At 35.2% G+C, this 16,202-nt stretch overlaps 3 protein-coding genes across 5 annotated transcripts; all 3 read right to left on the reverse strand.

Annotated features, from left to right (window-relative positions):
- Nucleotides 1–1,642: 1,642 nt before the first annotated feature.
- LOC145116484 (uncharacterized) lies at nt 1,643–10,215 on the reverse strand. Of its 3 annotated transcripts, XM_079052825.1 has the most exons (8): nt 9,722–10,215; nt 9,528–9,626; nt 3,680–3,809; nt 3,336–3,589; nt 2,941–3,263; nt 2,796–2,870; nt 2,526–2,716; nt 1,643–1,882 (listed from the first exon to the last, which is right to left on the reverse strand). In XM_079052825.1, exons 3-5 carry the CDS (start codon nt 3,771–3,773, stop codon nt 3,069–3,071), a joined length of 543 nt encoding a protein of 180 aa, XP_078908951.1. In that variant the 5' UTR covers nt 3,774–3,809; nt 9,528–9,626; nt 9,722–10,215; the 3' UTR covers nt 1,643–1,882; nt 2,526–2,716; nt 2,796–2,870; nt 2,941–3,068. The 3 variants fall into 3 exon arrangements, with proteins under 3 accessions (XP_078908951.1, XP_078908949.1, XP_078908950.1); XM_079052823.1 differs by having other exon boundaries at nt 2,796–3,263; XM_079052824.1 differs by lacking the exon at nt 1,643–1,882 and having other exon boundaries at nt 2,268–2,716; nt 2,796–3,263.
- On the reverse strand, nt 3,956–6,655 carry LOC145112812 (uncharacterized). The gene is made up of 3 exons (XM_079048943.1): nt 5,815–6,655; nt 4,825–4,871; nt 3,956–4,729 (listed from the first exon to the last, which is right to left on the reverse strand). The coding sequence occupies exons 1-3, from the start codon at nt 6,653–6,655 to the stop codon at nt 3,956–3,958; spliced, it is 1,662 nt and encodes a 553-aa protein (XP_078905069.1).
- A 615-nt stretch (nt 10,216–10,830) lies between the features above and the next one.
- On the reverse strand, nt 10,831–13,725 carry LOC145112813 (uncharacterized). The gene has a single exon (XM_079048944.1). It carries the CDS (start codon nt 13,723–13,725, stop codon nt 10,831–10,833), a length of 2,895 nt encoding a protein of 964 aa, XP_078905070.1.
- Nucleotides 13,726–16,202: the final 2,477 nt, after the last annotated feature.

Raw genomic sequence — 16,202 nt, forward strand, 5'->3', positions numbered from 1 at the left:
ATACTTCAATTTTAGACAAAAATGGGACAAAACTATATGCCTATACACCCACATTAACATGCTTGAAACAAAATAATTTTCACGTTTAACAAAATCAAACAATAAATGGCATAAATACTATCCAGATTAACAAAATCATACACAACCAAGAAGTTCACAGCTTCTATGTACATAAATCAATAACACTAAATGTAACCCTAAAGTTTCACAAAATTTCAAACACATTAAGACTAAATATTTATGAAAAAACACAGCCAAATCACAAAAATCTGATTCATAAACTTTCAAAGTACATAAATCATAGATCAAACTTCACATTATGAAGCAAAGCCAAGTCACCATTCATACCTGTTGAAGAAGTGGAGTACACCGGAATCAGAAAACCACTGTTCGCCGGAAGTGAGAGTGTACCGACGACGACAGACGTAGAAACTGAATCGATATGAGCTAGAACGAAAATGTCGGAATGAAAGGTTGAAGGAGCAGACGGAGGAAGAAGTGATGGTGTTACCTGGTCGACATGTTGTCGACAACAAATTCGCTTGAGAGCTCGAGGGAGAGAGAACGAGAAACGATTGCTTGCTGTGTCGACAAATGGGGAAAATAGGGTTTATCTCGTTTCCAATTAGGCTAAACCGTATAGGGACGACTTGTCGTCCCTATAGCTTTCTACAAAACGATGTTGTGTGGTCTTTTCCAGATAAATACATTAAAAAAACTATATATTTAAATTTAATTATTTTTGGGACGATATGTCATTCCACCAGCTTTTCGGATACCTGCAAAATATTTTTCGTTCTCGCTCAACCAATAGAGACGATTTATCGTCGCTTTAGCTTCAGAAGTCAAACTTAATTTGTCAACCTTATAGCGATGACATGTTGTCCTTATAGGGTCCTCTATAACGACGACATTTGTCGTCCCTGTAGCTTTGGTCTCTGTAGAAGTTTATTCTTGTAGTGTATAAAGTTGTGGTAAACAACAAGACTCCTAGATTTTACATGGTCTACTTTTCTTGAGTTCACTCGAGCATTACCCAACATATTTTAGATAGGGTATAAATTATAATAGCTATAAATGATGTTCAATAGTGGCTTATACAAGAGATATGTGGACGGACTTAGCCTTTAGTTGTAAATTCGTTGGGTATTGTTCTCGAAACCCAGATGACAAATTGTGATGACAAGTCAACTTTTTAAATATATATTTCAGTTTTAAAAATTACTACGAAAAAGACAATTAGCGCCGACTGGTCTCATTGTCGCCGGTAATAAGTCGCCGCTACTGCTTCGTCGCTATTGATCAACTTGTCACCGCTAAAGAGAATTGTCGCCGCTAATGAGTATGTCGTCGCTAAAGAGTGCATTCGCCGCTAATGACATAGTCGCCGGTAATGATGAAGTTGCCGGTAATAGTGTCGCCGGTAATAACAATTTTCATTTTTTAATTTTTTTTAAATCAACGATTTTGGTTGCCGGTAATAGTGTCGCCGGTAATTACATAACAACATTCGATTAAATATAAAAAATAATAGTGTCGCCGGTAATTACAAAACAAACATCCGATTAAATATCAAAAGTAATAGTGTCACCGGTAATAATGTCACCGGTAATAATGTCGCCGGTAATTACAGATCCGATTAAATATCAAAAGTAATAGTGTCACCGGTAATAATGTCGCTGGTAATTACAGAAAACAACCAAAAGTTTTACAATATAACAAGTAGCAAAGCGTGACAACAAGTGTAATATGCAAATAAAACTCGTCCCTATATACCATCATCTTCATTCCCATCGTTTCCTCGATTATTCTGTGATTGAAAAAACGAATAAAGCTCATCCCTACATGTCGAGTCGTTGAGTATTGCACGAAGATTTTCCAACTACATAATAAATAACAACATATGTAAACTTATAAGTTAAATTATCAAACATAAACAAAAACTATCAAAGTCCATTGCTATTTTTAAATTAAGACAAAAAGCCAAAGTACATTGCTATTTCTTGCGCTTGGGACAAAAACCCAATTACCAAACTTTTTAGCAAATAATCACCACAAAACCAAAATTACCAAATCAACATGCATTTTGTGATGCCAAAGTAGATTTCTATTTTTAAACAAAGACAAAAAACCAAAGTACATTGCTATTTCTTGCACTTGGGACAAAAACCCAATTACCAATGCTTTTAGCAAATAATCACCACAAACCAAAATTACCAAATCAACATGCATTTTATGATGCTAAAGTAGATTGCTAGTTTATAAACTAAGACAAAAAACCAAAGTACATTGTTATTTCTTGCACTTGGGACAAAAACCCAATTACCAATGCTTTTAGCAAATAATCACCACAAAACCAAAATTACCAAATCAACATGCATTTTATGATGCCAAAGTAGATTGCTATTTTAAAACTAAGACAAAAAACCAAAGTACATTGCTATTTCTTGCACTTAGAACAAAAACCTAATTTCCAAAGCTTTTAGCAAATGATCACCACAAAAAACAAAAGTAGATTGTTTTACATGTGATGGTTGTGAACTTGTGATGGTTGCGATGGTTGTGAAATCGGCGGGAGAGCAGAAGGTTTACAGCCGATGCCTCTGATATGTCTACGTCGCTCTCCGAATACTTTCTCAAAAGCAGCTCTTTGTTGAGCGGGTGTTAACTCACTTTCATATTGGGTTTGTTCTAAGAGCTCTTCGACTAACCGATTCTGTAATTCCCAAAAGTGAGTAACAATTAAGTATAAATAAACACTTAATTATATGATAAAATTATAATTAAATCCTTACATATTGTTGTTCCGCCTCGGTAGTAACAAATACACCATCCCTATCGGTATGAGCCTTGTGAAACGTTTCCACTCTCTTAAGGTTTTGTTTAACATTAAAAATTAGATTATATTTTAAATAAATAACTACATGTATCGTACGTTACCTTCATATAGCAAGTACTGCTATACGAGCTCGACCCCCCACGATTCACGTTCGTTTGCATTTGACGGATTTTTTTGTTCCTGAAGCAATTATGTGTTCGTCCGTTTGGAAATACTCAATAGCTTTCTTCTAGTTATCAGCATCCATACCCTCTGGAGGGTTGGCTAATGCTCTCGGGATATCATCATACCCTCCGACTATCAAAAAATATTCTTTTGCATCAGCTTTCCGTTCTCGATAACCTTTTAACAAAGCTGCTTGAAAACTCTCTGTCAACATATTAGCTTGTACATCCTGGTACATCTGATCTAAATCAAACTTTGTCTACAAAAAAAGTTAACAAAGTAAAAACCAGTCATAATTAACCATATAAAATATTTTTAAATAAATAATTACCCCTAAATGTTGTATTACGGTGTCCTTTATTGCAGGGGAAACTTTTTTCCAAGTCCATTTATCAAAAGGGACCATATGCCACATTGTTTTTCCAATTTCTCGTGAAAACATGTATTTCGTCTCTCCTACGGGATCATATGTTATATCCCTATCATACTCCATGGTAATCGGTTTGCCCTTATTCTGTAATATCGCTCTTTCAAGCTTTATATTTTTGGCTTTGCCTCGGACTTTCGTACGTGCACGTTGCTCAACTAGAAATATAATAAAAAATTATTAGAAACGGTATTTAATTTATAATAACTGAATAAAAATAGTAAATAAAAACCCATAATAAGACTTACGGTCCTGCTCATGATCACCAACACCTCTACTACCTGGGAAAGGTGGGTCCTCAGCTCCATCACCCCCATGTCCACGGCCCATAACAGCAGCCATGGTATACACAAACAAAAGTCATATTGACAACATTTCCTGAAATTATAAGATATACAGATACAATTTTTATTACAAATACACATTACATAGAAATAAACATTTACGTAGGAATAAACATTTCTATTTAAACTAGGAATCCAAATAAAGTTCATATTACAAACACGTATTTTCGTAAAAATATTCTAATTAGAATCTTCCTCATATCCTTCAGTATCTTCTTCGGTATCATAATCAGAATCGGTATCATCATAATCAGTCTCGCAATCAGAAACATCATTGACTCTACCAGTTGGCGGAGGAACTTCAGTTGCACTTTCGACATCAACAATGACTCTAGGAAAGTTTTGAAAGTACATGCTGAAATCAATAGAAAGTGGAGCATTGGATGAAGAGATATTTTGAAGTACGTCGACATTGTCTACATTTTCGTGTGAACCATTGTCAACATTTTGGATAGAGTCATTGTAAACAAGTTGGACACGATCATCGTTCGATGGTAGATCCCAAATACTTCGATGATTAACATGATCGACAACAAACCGATGGTTATTGTTTGGCTCTCTGATGTAGAACACTTGTTTGGCTTGTGAGTCATATATGAGTTGATCATCTTTGTATGCTTCGCGTCGTGTGTCGATACTGGTGATATTATCACTAGAACTAACTCCTGTTCGAGTATCAAACCACTTGCAACGAAATAGTACTGTTGAATAATCATGCGTATACCTCAGCTCTATAATCTCTTCTAACTGGCCATAATATTTCTCGCCTTTCTCACCCACCGCTAAAACCCCAAAGTTTTGTGTTGTTCGTTGTGCGTCACGACTAAGTACCATAAACCTAACACCGTTGACTATGCATGCGGTGTAAGAATAAGCATTCATTTGCGGACCCCTTGCAAGAGCCGACAACTCTTTGTGGAATTCTGGAGAGTTTTCTATTTTCATTTGATGAACCTAGCAAAAATAAAGTAATATGTATTATGTATTCTTTAGATCAATGAAACAAATTTGTTTATTAATTTATGTTACCTTTTCACGAAACCAATTACAAAATTATCTCTTTTCATCACTTTGGGAATGTTCGGATTTGAATTTCCTATGTTGATGATAAAAAGATATAGATTTAAAAAGATAAAAAAAAAATTTAAGGATGAAAGTTAGAGATAAGAATAGTTACTTTATATAATGTGTGACTTCTTCACAACTATTCAATACAAACCATTCCATGTTATGCATGTCCGTTAAATTAAGAGTTTTGATTTGAGTTGTGCTGGTCGGTCGACATTTAGACTCAAACATCCAAAACTTTGTTTTTTCAATGACAACATCTTCATTTCTTTCTGGACGATTGAATTGATTCTTTACATCTCGAAGGTAAATCGAACAAAATGATAAAGCTTCTTCAACAACATTACCCTCAGCTATAGAACCTTTCGGCCTCGCCTTGTTTCTGACATAGTTTTTTAGTTTTTTCATGTACCTTTCAAAGGGATACATCCATATCATACATACTGGGCCTCCGGAAATCGCTTCATCACGTAAATGCAAAAGTAAATAAACCATAATGTCAAAAAACGCTGGAGGATAAATCAATTCTAACTTGCACAAGATTGAAATAATGTGTACTTTTGCTTTTCTCATATCCTCCACCTTCAATGTTCTGGAACAAAGTTGGTTGAAAAACGTACAAAGGTCTACAATAGGTGTATAAGTGTCTTTGTCTAACAACCCTCTAACTCCAATTGGTATCAAACGTTGCATAAGAATGTGATGGTCATGCGCTTTCAACCCAATAATGTTAGTATTGGTATCGTTCACTTTCTTACTGATGTTAGAACCAAACCCATCCAGCAGTTTAACATCTTTTATAAATTGACAAAAGAGTTGTTGACTAGATTTCGTGAAAGAGTAATTTGCATGGGGTCTATGAAACTTGTCACCATTTTTTTGCAACCATTCATTTCTCCGAATGTTTAGAATTCTCAAGTCCTCTTGTGCATTTGATGTGTCTTTACTTTAATCGTTCATTAGAAAAGTACCTAACAAACTCTCGTCCACATTTTTCTGGACATGCATGAGATCTATGTTGTGTTTCAATTGTAGAGAAGACCAATACTCGAGTTCGAAGAAAATGCTTCGTTTCGACCAATTCAACTCGTCATCTTGCCGCTTTGGCTCCCCACCTCCATGCTCAGGATGTTTACCCGGTTTACGAGTTCGTAGACGACCTAGTTGCTCTTGTATGTCGTCATTACTAAAGTGTCTCGGAGCGGGTCTTGTCTCTTCCATCCCGTTAAAGTCCAACCTCTTTCTTAACGGATCATTACCGTCTAGGAAACGACGATGACCGATATATACGACTTTATTTGTTGCACGGTACGAAGGAGTGTCTTCATTGCAAGTAGAACATGCTCTATACCTTTGCCCACTCCAACCTGATAGACTACTACGAGCTGGCCAGTCGTTTATTGTCCACAACAACATAACTCTCATCGTGAAGAACGTGTTTGTCGTTGCATATTTAATACGTACGCCTGATTTCCACAGATGTTTAAGCTCTTCCACCAACGGCCTAAGGAAAACATCCATATCCTTACCAGGAGCTTTCGGCCCGGGAATCAACAAAGCCAACATGAATGATGACTCTTTCATACAAAGCCAGGGTGGCAGATTATATGTGGTGAGTATGAAAGGCCTTTTGCTATATGGATTACATATGTTTCCAGATGGATTAAAACTGTCAGCTGAAAGACCTAGGCGTACGTTATAGGGTTCACTCGAGAAGTCAGGGTATTTTTTATCAAAATCTTGCCAATGTTCCCCATCAACAGGATGACGCATCACACCATCTTCTGAACGTCCGGTACTATGCCAAATCATATTTTTGGCAGTGTGCCTCGAACAATATAAACGTCGTAGTCTCGGGGTCACAGGAAAGTACCGTAACACCTTATGAGCTACTTTCTTACCCTTGGTGTTTTTATCGATCCATCGGCTCTCTTTACAAACGGGACAAACTTGCAATGAATCATGTTCTTTCCAAAAGAGAAAAAAATCGTTTCTGCACACATGTATCGACTCATACCCCAGACCAATAGACTTCAGTTTCTTTTTGGCTAGATAATGTGAAAGGGGGAACCTTGTTGCCTTTGGGAAATGCTAATTGCAACAACTCAAGGAGTTGATCAAATGAACTATCAGTCCATTTGTTGTTCACCTTGATATGCATTAACTTTGCTAGAAACTCAAGGGAAGAAAAGGTGCAACCAACATACACTTTAGTTTCCACTTCTTCTAACAACTGTGCAAAATCATCATCCACACCGCTACCCCTTGTATTCGAGGTTCCTTCATCGAGATTGGTATCATTTTCTCTCGACTCCCACATCACATCGTCGATTAAATCGGTCATTTCGTTACTTGGCAAGACGACTGGAGGAATAAAAGATTCACCATGATAGATCCAAGTTTTGTACGACTTACTGGAACCATTTATAAATATATAGCGTTCCACTACAATCGGGTACTTGAAGTAACGGTTATCACATTTTTTACACGCACATCTGATTTTACCATTACTATCAACATGTGACTTGGACTTCTCGATAAAAGCTTTGAGTCCTGCTTGGAACTCGGGATAGTTTCGATGTGGAATACTAGTCCAGTTTTTATCAATTGACATGATGTTGCTGAAACATGATTTCGGGTTTAGAGTTTAGTATACAGAATTAGCATTGTTTTTTTTACAATTACTTGTAATTTATATAGGCAAAAGTTGTAAGTATTAAATAAAAGGGTCAAAGATCCAACAAATCAATTTTTTCCACACGTTTGTTTTATTTATAGTAGCTGTACAAATATACACATGATTATTGAAAAAAATGTTTGTTTCTTTTAATATGTTTAGCGATTAGTTTTTATTGAATAAAATATTAAATAAAGCAAAATTAATAATTTGGTATATCCATAAAAAACATTTCTTACTATTGTACCTTTTTATATTTTTTATATTTATAACATTTTTTTGTTTTTTTTTTCAATTATAGTATTTTACTTTAAACAATTATATTACGTTGTTGTGTTGTTCTTTTTTACCGTCGAGATTAAAAAATATATATATTTTTTATTTATAGCATTGTATAAATATATTTTTTAATTATAGCATTTGTATATAAGTTTTGGAAGTTATTGGTTAATTTGGGGTTAGTTTGGGAACAAAGTAGAAACTTTCTAGTATTCTTATATAAGTTTTTAAACAATTTTATAACATTTTTCTTTGTTTTTTTCTAATTATAACAATAATTTTTTTTTCAATTATAGCATTGTACTTTAAACAATTATATTACGTTGTTGTGTTGTTCTTTTTTACCGTCGAGATTAAAAAATATATATATTTTTTATTTATAGCATTGTATAAATATATTTTTTAATTATAGCATTCGTATATAAGTTTTGGAAGTTATTGGTTAATATATAAGTTTTGGAACTTATTGGTTAATTTGGGGTTCGTTTCGGAACAAAGTAGAAACTTTTTAGTATTCGTATATAAGTTTTTAAAAAATTTTATAACATTTTTTTTGTTTTTTTCTAATTATAACAATATTTTTTTTTCAATTATAGCATTATACTTTAAACAATTATATTACGTTGTTGTGTTGTTGTTTTTTACCGTCGAAATTAAAAAAATATATATTTTTTATTTATAGCATTGTATAAATATTTTTTTTAATTATAGCATTCGTATATAAGTTTTGGAACTTATTGGTTAATTTGGGGTTAGTTTGGGAACAAAGTAGAAACTTTCTAGTATTCGTATATAAGTTTTTAAACAATTTTATAACATTTTTTTGTTTTTTTTTCTAATTATAACAATAATTTTTTTTTTCAGTTATAGCATTGTACTTTAAACAATTATATTACGTTGTTGTGTTGTTCTTTTTTACTGTCGAGGTTAAAATATATATATATATATTTTTTATTTATACCATTGTATAAATATGTTGCAAATTAATAATTTAAAAAGTAAAAAAGACATGAAAATATAAATATGAAACTATAGAAATATAACATTATAAGTTAAGTTGAAGATTATAAGTTAACTACAGAACTTATTGGTTAATTTCGGGTTAGTTTGGGAACAAACTAGAATTTTCTAGTTTTTTTATATAAGTTTTTAAACAATATTATAACATTTTTTTGTGTTTTTTTTCCAATTATAACAAAATTTATTTTTATTTTTTCAATTATAACATCCTACTTATACCAAAACCACATATTTTCACATAATACATAAGAGCATGAAATTCATATACTTTCACATACATATACCACATATACACCAAATACAAATACATTCACATACACACATAATAACATCCTACTTAGACCAAATACACATACTTTCACATATATAGATAATAACATCCTACTAATTATACCAAATACATAAATTTCACATTCATATACCACATATACAACAAACATACATACATTCACATACACACATAATAACATCCTACTTATAACAAATACATATAATTTCACATATATAGATAATAACATCATACTTGTACCAAATACTCATATACAACATATAAATCAAACACACATACATTGACATATATACACCAAATTTACATAGATTCATACAAATATCAAATATAGATACATATGGCATATTTCACATAATTATACAACTACACATAACTTTCAATTAAACTCAAATTTCATAATAAATTGGATTAAATAGAACCTGTAGTGGCGGAAATCAACGAATATGTTGCCGAAAAAATTGGTCTTCACCGGTACACTCACCCGTACAGTAAACCCAAAGACAAAACTACAAAAACCACTGAAATTGAAAAATAATTTGCAATTAATCATCAAATTAAGCTAGAAATCGAAGTTAACATAGAAAGACAAAGAGATATAAGAACTTCAAGTTACCTTTTTTCCCGAGATGGAGCTAGAAATCGTGAGTTAACCCGATTAATTGAAGCCCTAAACACCTTTGATCCTTAATCTCACAATGTGGGGAGATTTTTTGTTGGAATCGCTGGAATTGATCGTAGAAAATGGGGCAAGAAGGAGCAGCAGCGTTTTGATCAAACATAGGAAGCAAAAGAGCAGAATGCGTCCGTTTTTTTCTTTTTATCTGCGATAGCCTTTAGCGGCGACTATGTAGGCTTTACCGGCGACACACGTTAACAGCGGCGACTATCTAGAGGGAAGGGTACCGCGTCTTTTTTTAGACCACTATTAGCGGCGATTTTTTCGACTTTTAGCGGCGACAAAAAGTCGCCGGTATTGGTTTTGTGCGGATAAGAGGCCCAACCATTGGATTAGATACTCGATCGAACGGCTGAGGTCTATCAGAACGGGATAACGCGGATTCGGGTGAAAAGCCTTTAGCGGCGACACAATTACCGGCGACACTAGCTTTTAGCAACGACAAATGGTTTGTCGGCGCTAAAAGCCTGTGTCGCCGGTAATTGTGTCGCCGCTAAAGGCTTGGTTTCTTGTAGTGCTAGTTAAACATATATATGATATTTATTTGTATTAGATTTTTCTGATTACTCAATTTTAAATGTTTTCGTTTAAATCTCGAATTATTTAACGCCTGATCACATTTTTTTTTTTTTGTTTTTTGAAAATCTATCAATAAATGATCTTGGTCGGAATGTTGTTACAAACATGTCGGTCGGAAATCTATGGGAAAAAAAAAGTCAAGAAAATTGTCCAAATGTCTTTTTTATCGGAACTAAACTCAAACATAACCTTTTTATTAGGCAAACTTGACACCACATAAAAAGCATTTAACATTTTTACAAAATAAAAACAAAAAAACGTAGGCAAACTTGACACCACATAAAAAGCATTTAACATTACCACAAAACAAAAACAAAAAAACTTACGTGCTTCATAAGGTCTCATCGGCCATGAACTTTTAGACGAGTTGATCGATCTACTCCACTTTATTTTGTGTTCAAGCCTTTGTTTAAGACATGAAAGGAAATCTGAAAATTTGATCAAGCATTGTAATTTTCCTCTAAGTTTCACAGTTTCTTGCCAATGCAATAACCCACAAAATTGAAGAAAGCAAGTCTCCATCTGTTCTTAAGTACCAGAATTGCTACAATTCCCATAAACCCGGTTGTGAAACCGCCTGTTGCACCATAAATCCATATCTTCTCATCGCCATCATCGTCTTCATCTTCCTCAGCATTTCTTCCAGTTTCTGGGACTTCATCTTTGTTGCAATTGACTGGCAACGGACTACCACAAAGCTCATTATTGGCAGCATATATGGATGGATCAGTGAGTGTCTGGAGCTGACTTCCTGTTGGGATTCTTCCGGATAAGTTATTGTGTGACAAATTCAGATGGCTAAGAAATGTCAATGCCGACAGACTTTGTGGGATCATCCCAGAAAGATGGTTGATAGAAAGGTCAAGAGACTCTAACGAATTCATATCACCAATTCTATCTGGAATACGACCTGTGAGGTGATTGTTAGACAAGTTAAGACCAAGCAATCCCAAAAGAAGTGCCAACTCCTTGGGTATTTCCCCAACTAGATTATTGCTCGAAAGGTCTATGTTGACAACGTATCTCAATGTGGTTGTATACTCTAGCACAACTCCTTTCATAACCTGGCTCAAACTCAGTCCGAATGAGCCTGAAAAAGAAATACTGATGTCGCCTCCTGTGATCATTCCACTTAAGTTCTGGAAACAGCGAGGGATGGTTCCTGTTAATTTGTTTTCTCCAAGATCCATGATTTGGAGGGTGGATCTTTCACACAACTCTACAGGAATTGGACCTGTGAAGCTGTTTTTATGTAGCCTGAGGACAACAAGCTCCTTCATATTTTCACCAATCCATTTTGGTACACTTCCAGAGAATTTGTTTTCACCCAAATCCAACAAAGCTAAATTTGTGCAATTTGCTAGCGTTTTCGGAAGTTCGCCTTGGAAACTATTGTTGTTTAGAGCTAACCATTCTAGTGAAGAACCAAGATTGCCCAGAGAGCTTGGAATGACACCCGCGAGCCGGTTGGAACTTAATCTCAAAACATATAGGTTTCCGATATTTCCAAGGCAATCTGGAAAAGTTCCCGATAGCATATTTCTAGAGAGATCGAGAATAGCTAACTTTGTAATATTACACAGTGATTTTGGAATCGATCCATTAAAGAGGTTGTTCCTAAGAAGTAACAATCTTGACTGTCCAGGGTAACTTATGGTTAAATACTCGATTGTTTGGTTAGATGGAAGGTTTGTCAATGGGCCGTTAAGAAAGTTATGGGAGAGATCAAGCGTCATCATGATTGGAAACTGGCTAAGCCAATCTGGAAGTGGTCCAGAAATGCTAGTATTGGAAAGGACTAGAGTTTCAAGACTTGTTTGTGCTCGAATCCACTGTGGAAATTCAGATTCAATTTTGCAAGATCCAAGTTCAAGTTTTCTTATTTGGAAAGGAGGCTTCCAATCAGGCGAAAACTTGAAGCTCAACTTGTAGTTTGAGGTTGCATCAAAGTATTTTAACATCGATGTATTTGAGAAATGGGCTTCAGTGACTACACCAGATAAAGAATTACCCGATATATCAAGAGAACTAAGTTTGGAAAGTTTTCCAATGGTAGGAAGAGGCCCTTGTAAAAAGTTATTGGATAAACCAAGAGACTGGATCTCTGAGAGGTTTCCTAGCGATAATGGAAGCCCTGACAACCAATTGAAGGTGAGAGACAAGTTTTCTAGATTCGATAGTCGTCCTAGGGTGAATGGAATTGTCCCGTTTAACAGGTTTGAAGATAAATCAAGATTTTTTAACAACAGCAGGTTTCCAAAAGATGTAGGAATCGAACCGGTTAATTTGTTCATAGATATATCTAATTCCCGCAAACTTGTTAAATTTCCTAGAGCTTCGGGGATGGTTCCTGTTAACTCGTTCCACCCAAGATTCAACTCTCTCAAGGCCGTAAGCCTTCCTAGTGATTTTGGGATTTCACCATTTAACTGGTTCTCATTTAATTTCAGCATCTCCAGAGCAAATTGGGCACATTCGGATCCATTTGTTGATGGGCCCATGAATCGCCTTTCCATAGAATTGAATGAAAGATCCAACCGCTTTAACTGACAGAGTCTCCACACCCTGGTATCTTCAATACCCTTAAACCTGTTTTCTTCAAGGTTGAGATTGACAACCTTTTTCATGACTGGGATTGAAGAATTAAGTTCATTGAACGAAAGATCAAGAACTTGTAAAGAGGTCAAGTTTTGTAAAAACAGAGGGAATTCGTCTTGGACAAAATTGGAACTTAGATCAAGTGTGTGAATCGGAGAAAGCGTAAGATTCGATTCATGATGCATGCCATAGAAATGAGGATTAGAAAGCTCACATCCAGACAAGCGCAACACATGTAAAGAAGAAATCATATACAACAGCACTTTGTTGAAATTTGGAGCTTTAACAACACTCAATCCGCTCAGATCGAGATGTTTGAGTGACAAAAGACTTGTAACCCATGTGAAATCATCAACGACTAGATCCATGTTACTGAGATCAAGCACACACAAATTCGAAAGATTTCCAATAAAATGAGGAACAATGCCAGAAAAGCCCATGGAAGAAAGATTCAGAAACCTGAGTTGTGTTAGCTCGGCCAAAGAGGACTTCAACTTATTTACCCTTAACATCTCGGCATAACCCAAATAAGGGCTTCCAAGGTCAAGCGTAGTTACATGTCCGGTTGCATTATCACAGCCAACCCCTTGCCATTGGCAGCAGTTGTTTCCATTCCAAGATGACAGTCGACCAGAAGGGTCTGATACAAGGCTGCGTTTGAATCGGAGAAGAACTCCCCTCTCATGTTCGTAGCAACCAGAAGTGAGGTTTGTGGTTGCAAAAGTGAAGAAGAGAAGGAATTTACCAAGCCATAACTTCCTCATGATTGTTGTTTCTTAACTAAGACACTATTGAATGACGAGGTCAAGATTTGTAGATATATGTTTTTGAGAAAAGAGACTCAACGTCAAGGCAGAAAAAATAATATATATATATATATATATATATATATATATATATATATATATATATATATATATATATATATATATATGTCTTTTCCATGCACAGAACACGTAATATTCAAAATTTGCTTTTTCCCTAAAGCTTCCACTAAACCTTATCGCGTTAGAAACATCTTATCTTTAAAAAAGTATACTTTATATCAAACATCCATCACAGAAACATTTAGTTTTTTCTGAAATAATTATAATAGCTGACTCATAAAAACAGTAGCGGATGGGAACAATATTCAAGAATGTCCTAATATAACTAAAAAAACATCATAAATTGTCCCTGTGGTTTCCTCAGATCTGAAGTTTAGTCTCCATGGTTTAAAAACACCATAGATGGTCCATGTGCTTTCAAAATTTTTGACGATAGGTCGTTACTGCTAACGTCGTTAAGTTTTGTCAGTTGATTGAAGGACATTTTTGTCATTTCACTGCCACAAGGACCATTTATGATGTTTTTGGTTATTTAAAATAATTAAATATAATTATTTAATATGTAAAGGGTCTCTCTCTCTCTCTCTCTCTCTCTCTCTCTCTCTCTCTCTCTCTCTCTCTCTCTCTCTCTCTCTTCCTTCCCCAAATGTTCATCAAACCATGTTATTGCCATTTCCGATAAACCATTTCTTCCCGTCAATGGCAAATTGTAATTTCAGTGGTCAGATGAACACCATTTCTTCTCTCTCTCTCTCTCTCGATTCCTTCCCCAAATGTTCATCAAACCATGTTATTGCCATTTCCGCCCCTGGTTTCTCCTCTTCCCACGAACCAAGAAAGTTCCAAATAATGATCATGGAAACGAAGATGTGTGAAAGTTTTCATAACCTAAAGTTTATTGATTACAATCAACCCAGAACCAGATGCGAGAAATAAAGAGGAGAAAATGAGCAAGAAATTGACTTTCTTTAATGACTGCTTGTACCAGTCTTGCTTGCAATTGAGCATTTAAGGGGAACGAGACTCGGCCTCTTCACCGACGAAGATGGATGCGAAGCAACATGGGAAATTCGTCAGAGATGTAGAATCGATTTGAGTTCTGATTTTAGGGTTCTAGAATCGATTTGAGTTCTGCTATTAGGGTTCTAGAATCGATTTCAACCTCATAACACACACATATATAGCGTCAGAGATGGAGGTCTTCATAATCAAAAGTCCTTTTGTACATATTCGTTTATGGTTGCCGGAATCTAATCGGAACCCTAACAGCTTCTCGCACCAGATATGGAGTATTGTAGGATTTAAAGGCTAGGGTGCAAGTGGTTTTTGGAGTTTTTTCTGCTGGTGTATAAACAAGCTACTTGACGATGATGAAGATGGTGGCATGTGACCGAAGAAATGGGAGATGAGGGGGTGGGGAAGAAGTTTGTTTTGGATATTGGTATTAGGATGAACATGATTTTGAAGATGCAACAATATATGGTTATGTTCTTGATTTTTTGGGACAAGCAAACAACCGGAGGTAGGGATTTCCTAGGAAAATATGAAATGGTCGACATTCCTGGTGGGATTATCAGAGAGAGAGAGAGAGAGAGAGAGAGAGAGAGAGAGAGAGAGAGAGAGAGAGAGAGAGAGAGATTTTATATATTAAATAATTATATTTATTTTTTTAAATAAGAGAAAACATCATAAATGGTCCTATGGTAGTGAAATGACGAAAATGCCCTTCAGTTAATGGACAAAACTTAACGGAATTAGCAATAAGGACCAATCATCAAAAGTTTTGAAAGCACATGGACCATCTACGATGTTTTTAAACCACGGGGACTAAAGTTCTGATCTAGGGAAACTACAGGGACCATTTATAATGTTTTTTCTATAACTAATTATACTAGTACAAAATGTATTTAATTATGCGATGAGTTTCCAAAACCGCATTATTAAAACACTCAAAAAGTATTTTCGTATCAATAAGCCATGGAATCACATTATCTAAATAATTTGTTGGTGTGGTTTCCATATAACCGCATTAAAAACATTTATTTGTGCCTTTAGATTTTTTGGTTCCCAGGCGATGCTCCTTCCAAATTTTGATTCCCCTCACGTTGCATTTCTCTTCCACTATATATTTTCTTACCTTAATTTCATTTGGCAACACCACCCAAACATTGCTGACTCCATCCCATCATTTCTGATTTCAGTCGTCCCCACCCCCATCATTAACGATGTACGACTACCTCGACTTTGGGTCAACAACGTGATGACTTCTGATTTCTCTTTGAGGCGCCGACCTCCACAATATAATCCCCTTTGCCCATCGCCATCAACCCATCGTCAAGATTCTCAGGTTTGTGTCTAGGTATGCGTCTAATACTCTGGTTTATCAAATTTGATTCATTAAAGTTCTTAATGTA

This window comes from Lactuca virosa, chromosome 5 (assembly GCF_052849685.1).
Source record: "Lactuca virosa cultivar CGN04683 chromosome 5, Lactuca_virosa_CGN04683_v6, whole genome shotgun sequence".
In the NCBI taxonomy this organism is placed as follows: domain Eukaryota; kingdom Viridiplantae; phylum Streptophyta; class Magnoliopsida; order Asterales; family Asteraceae; genus Lactuca; species Lactuca virosa.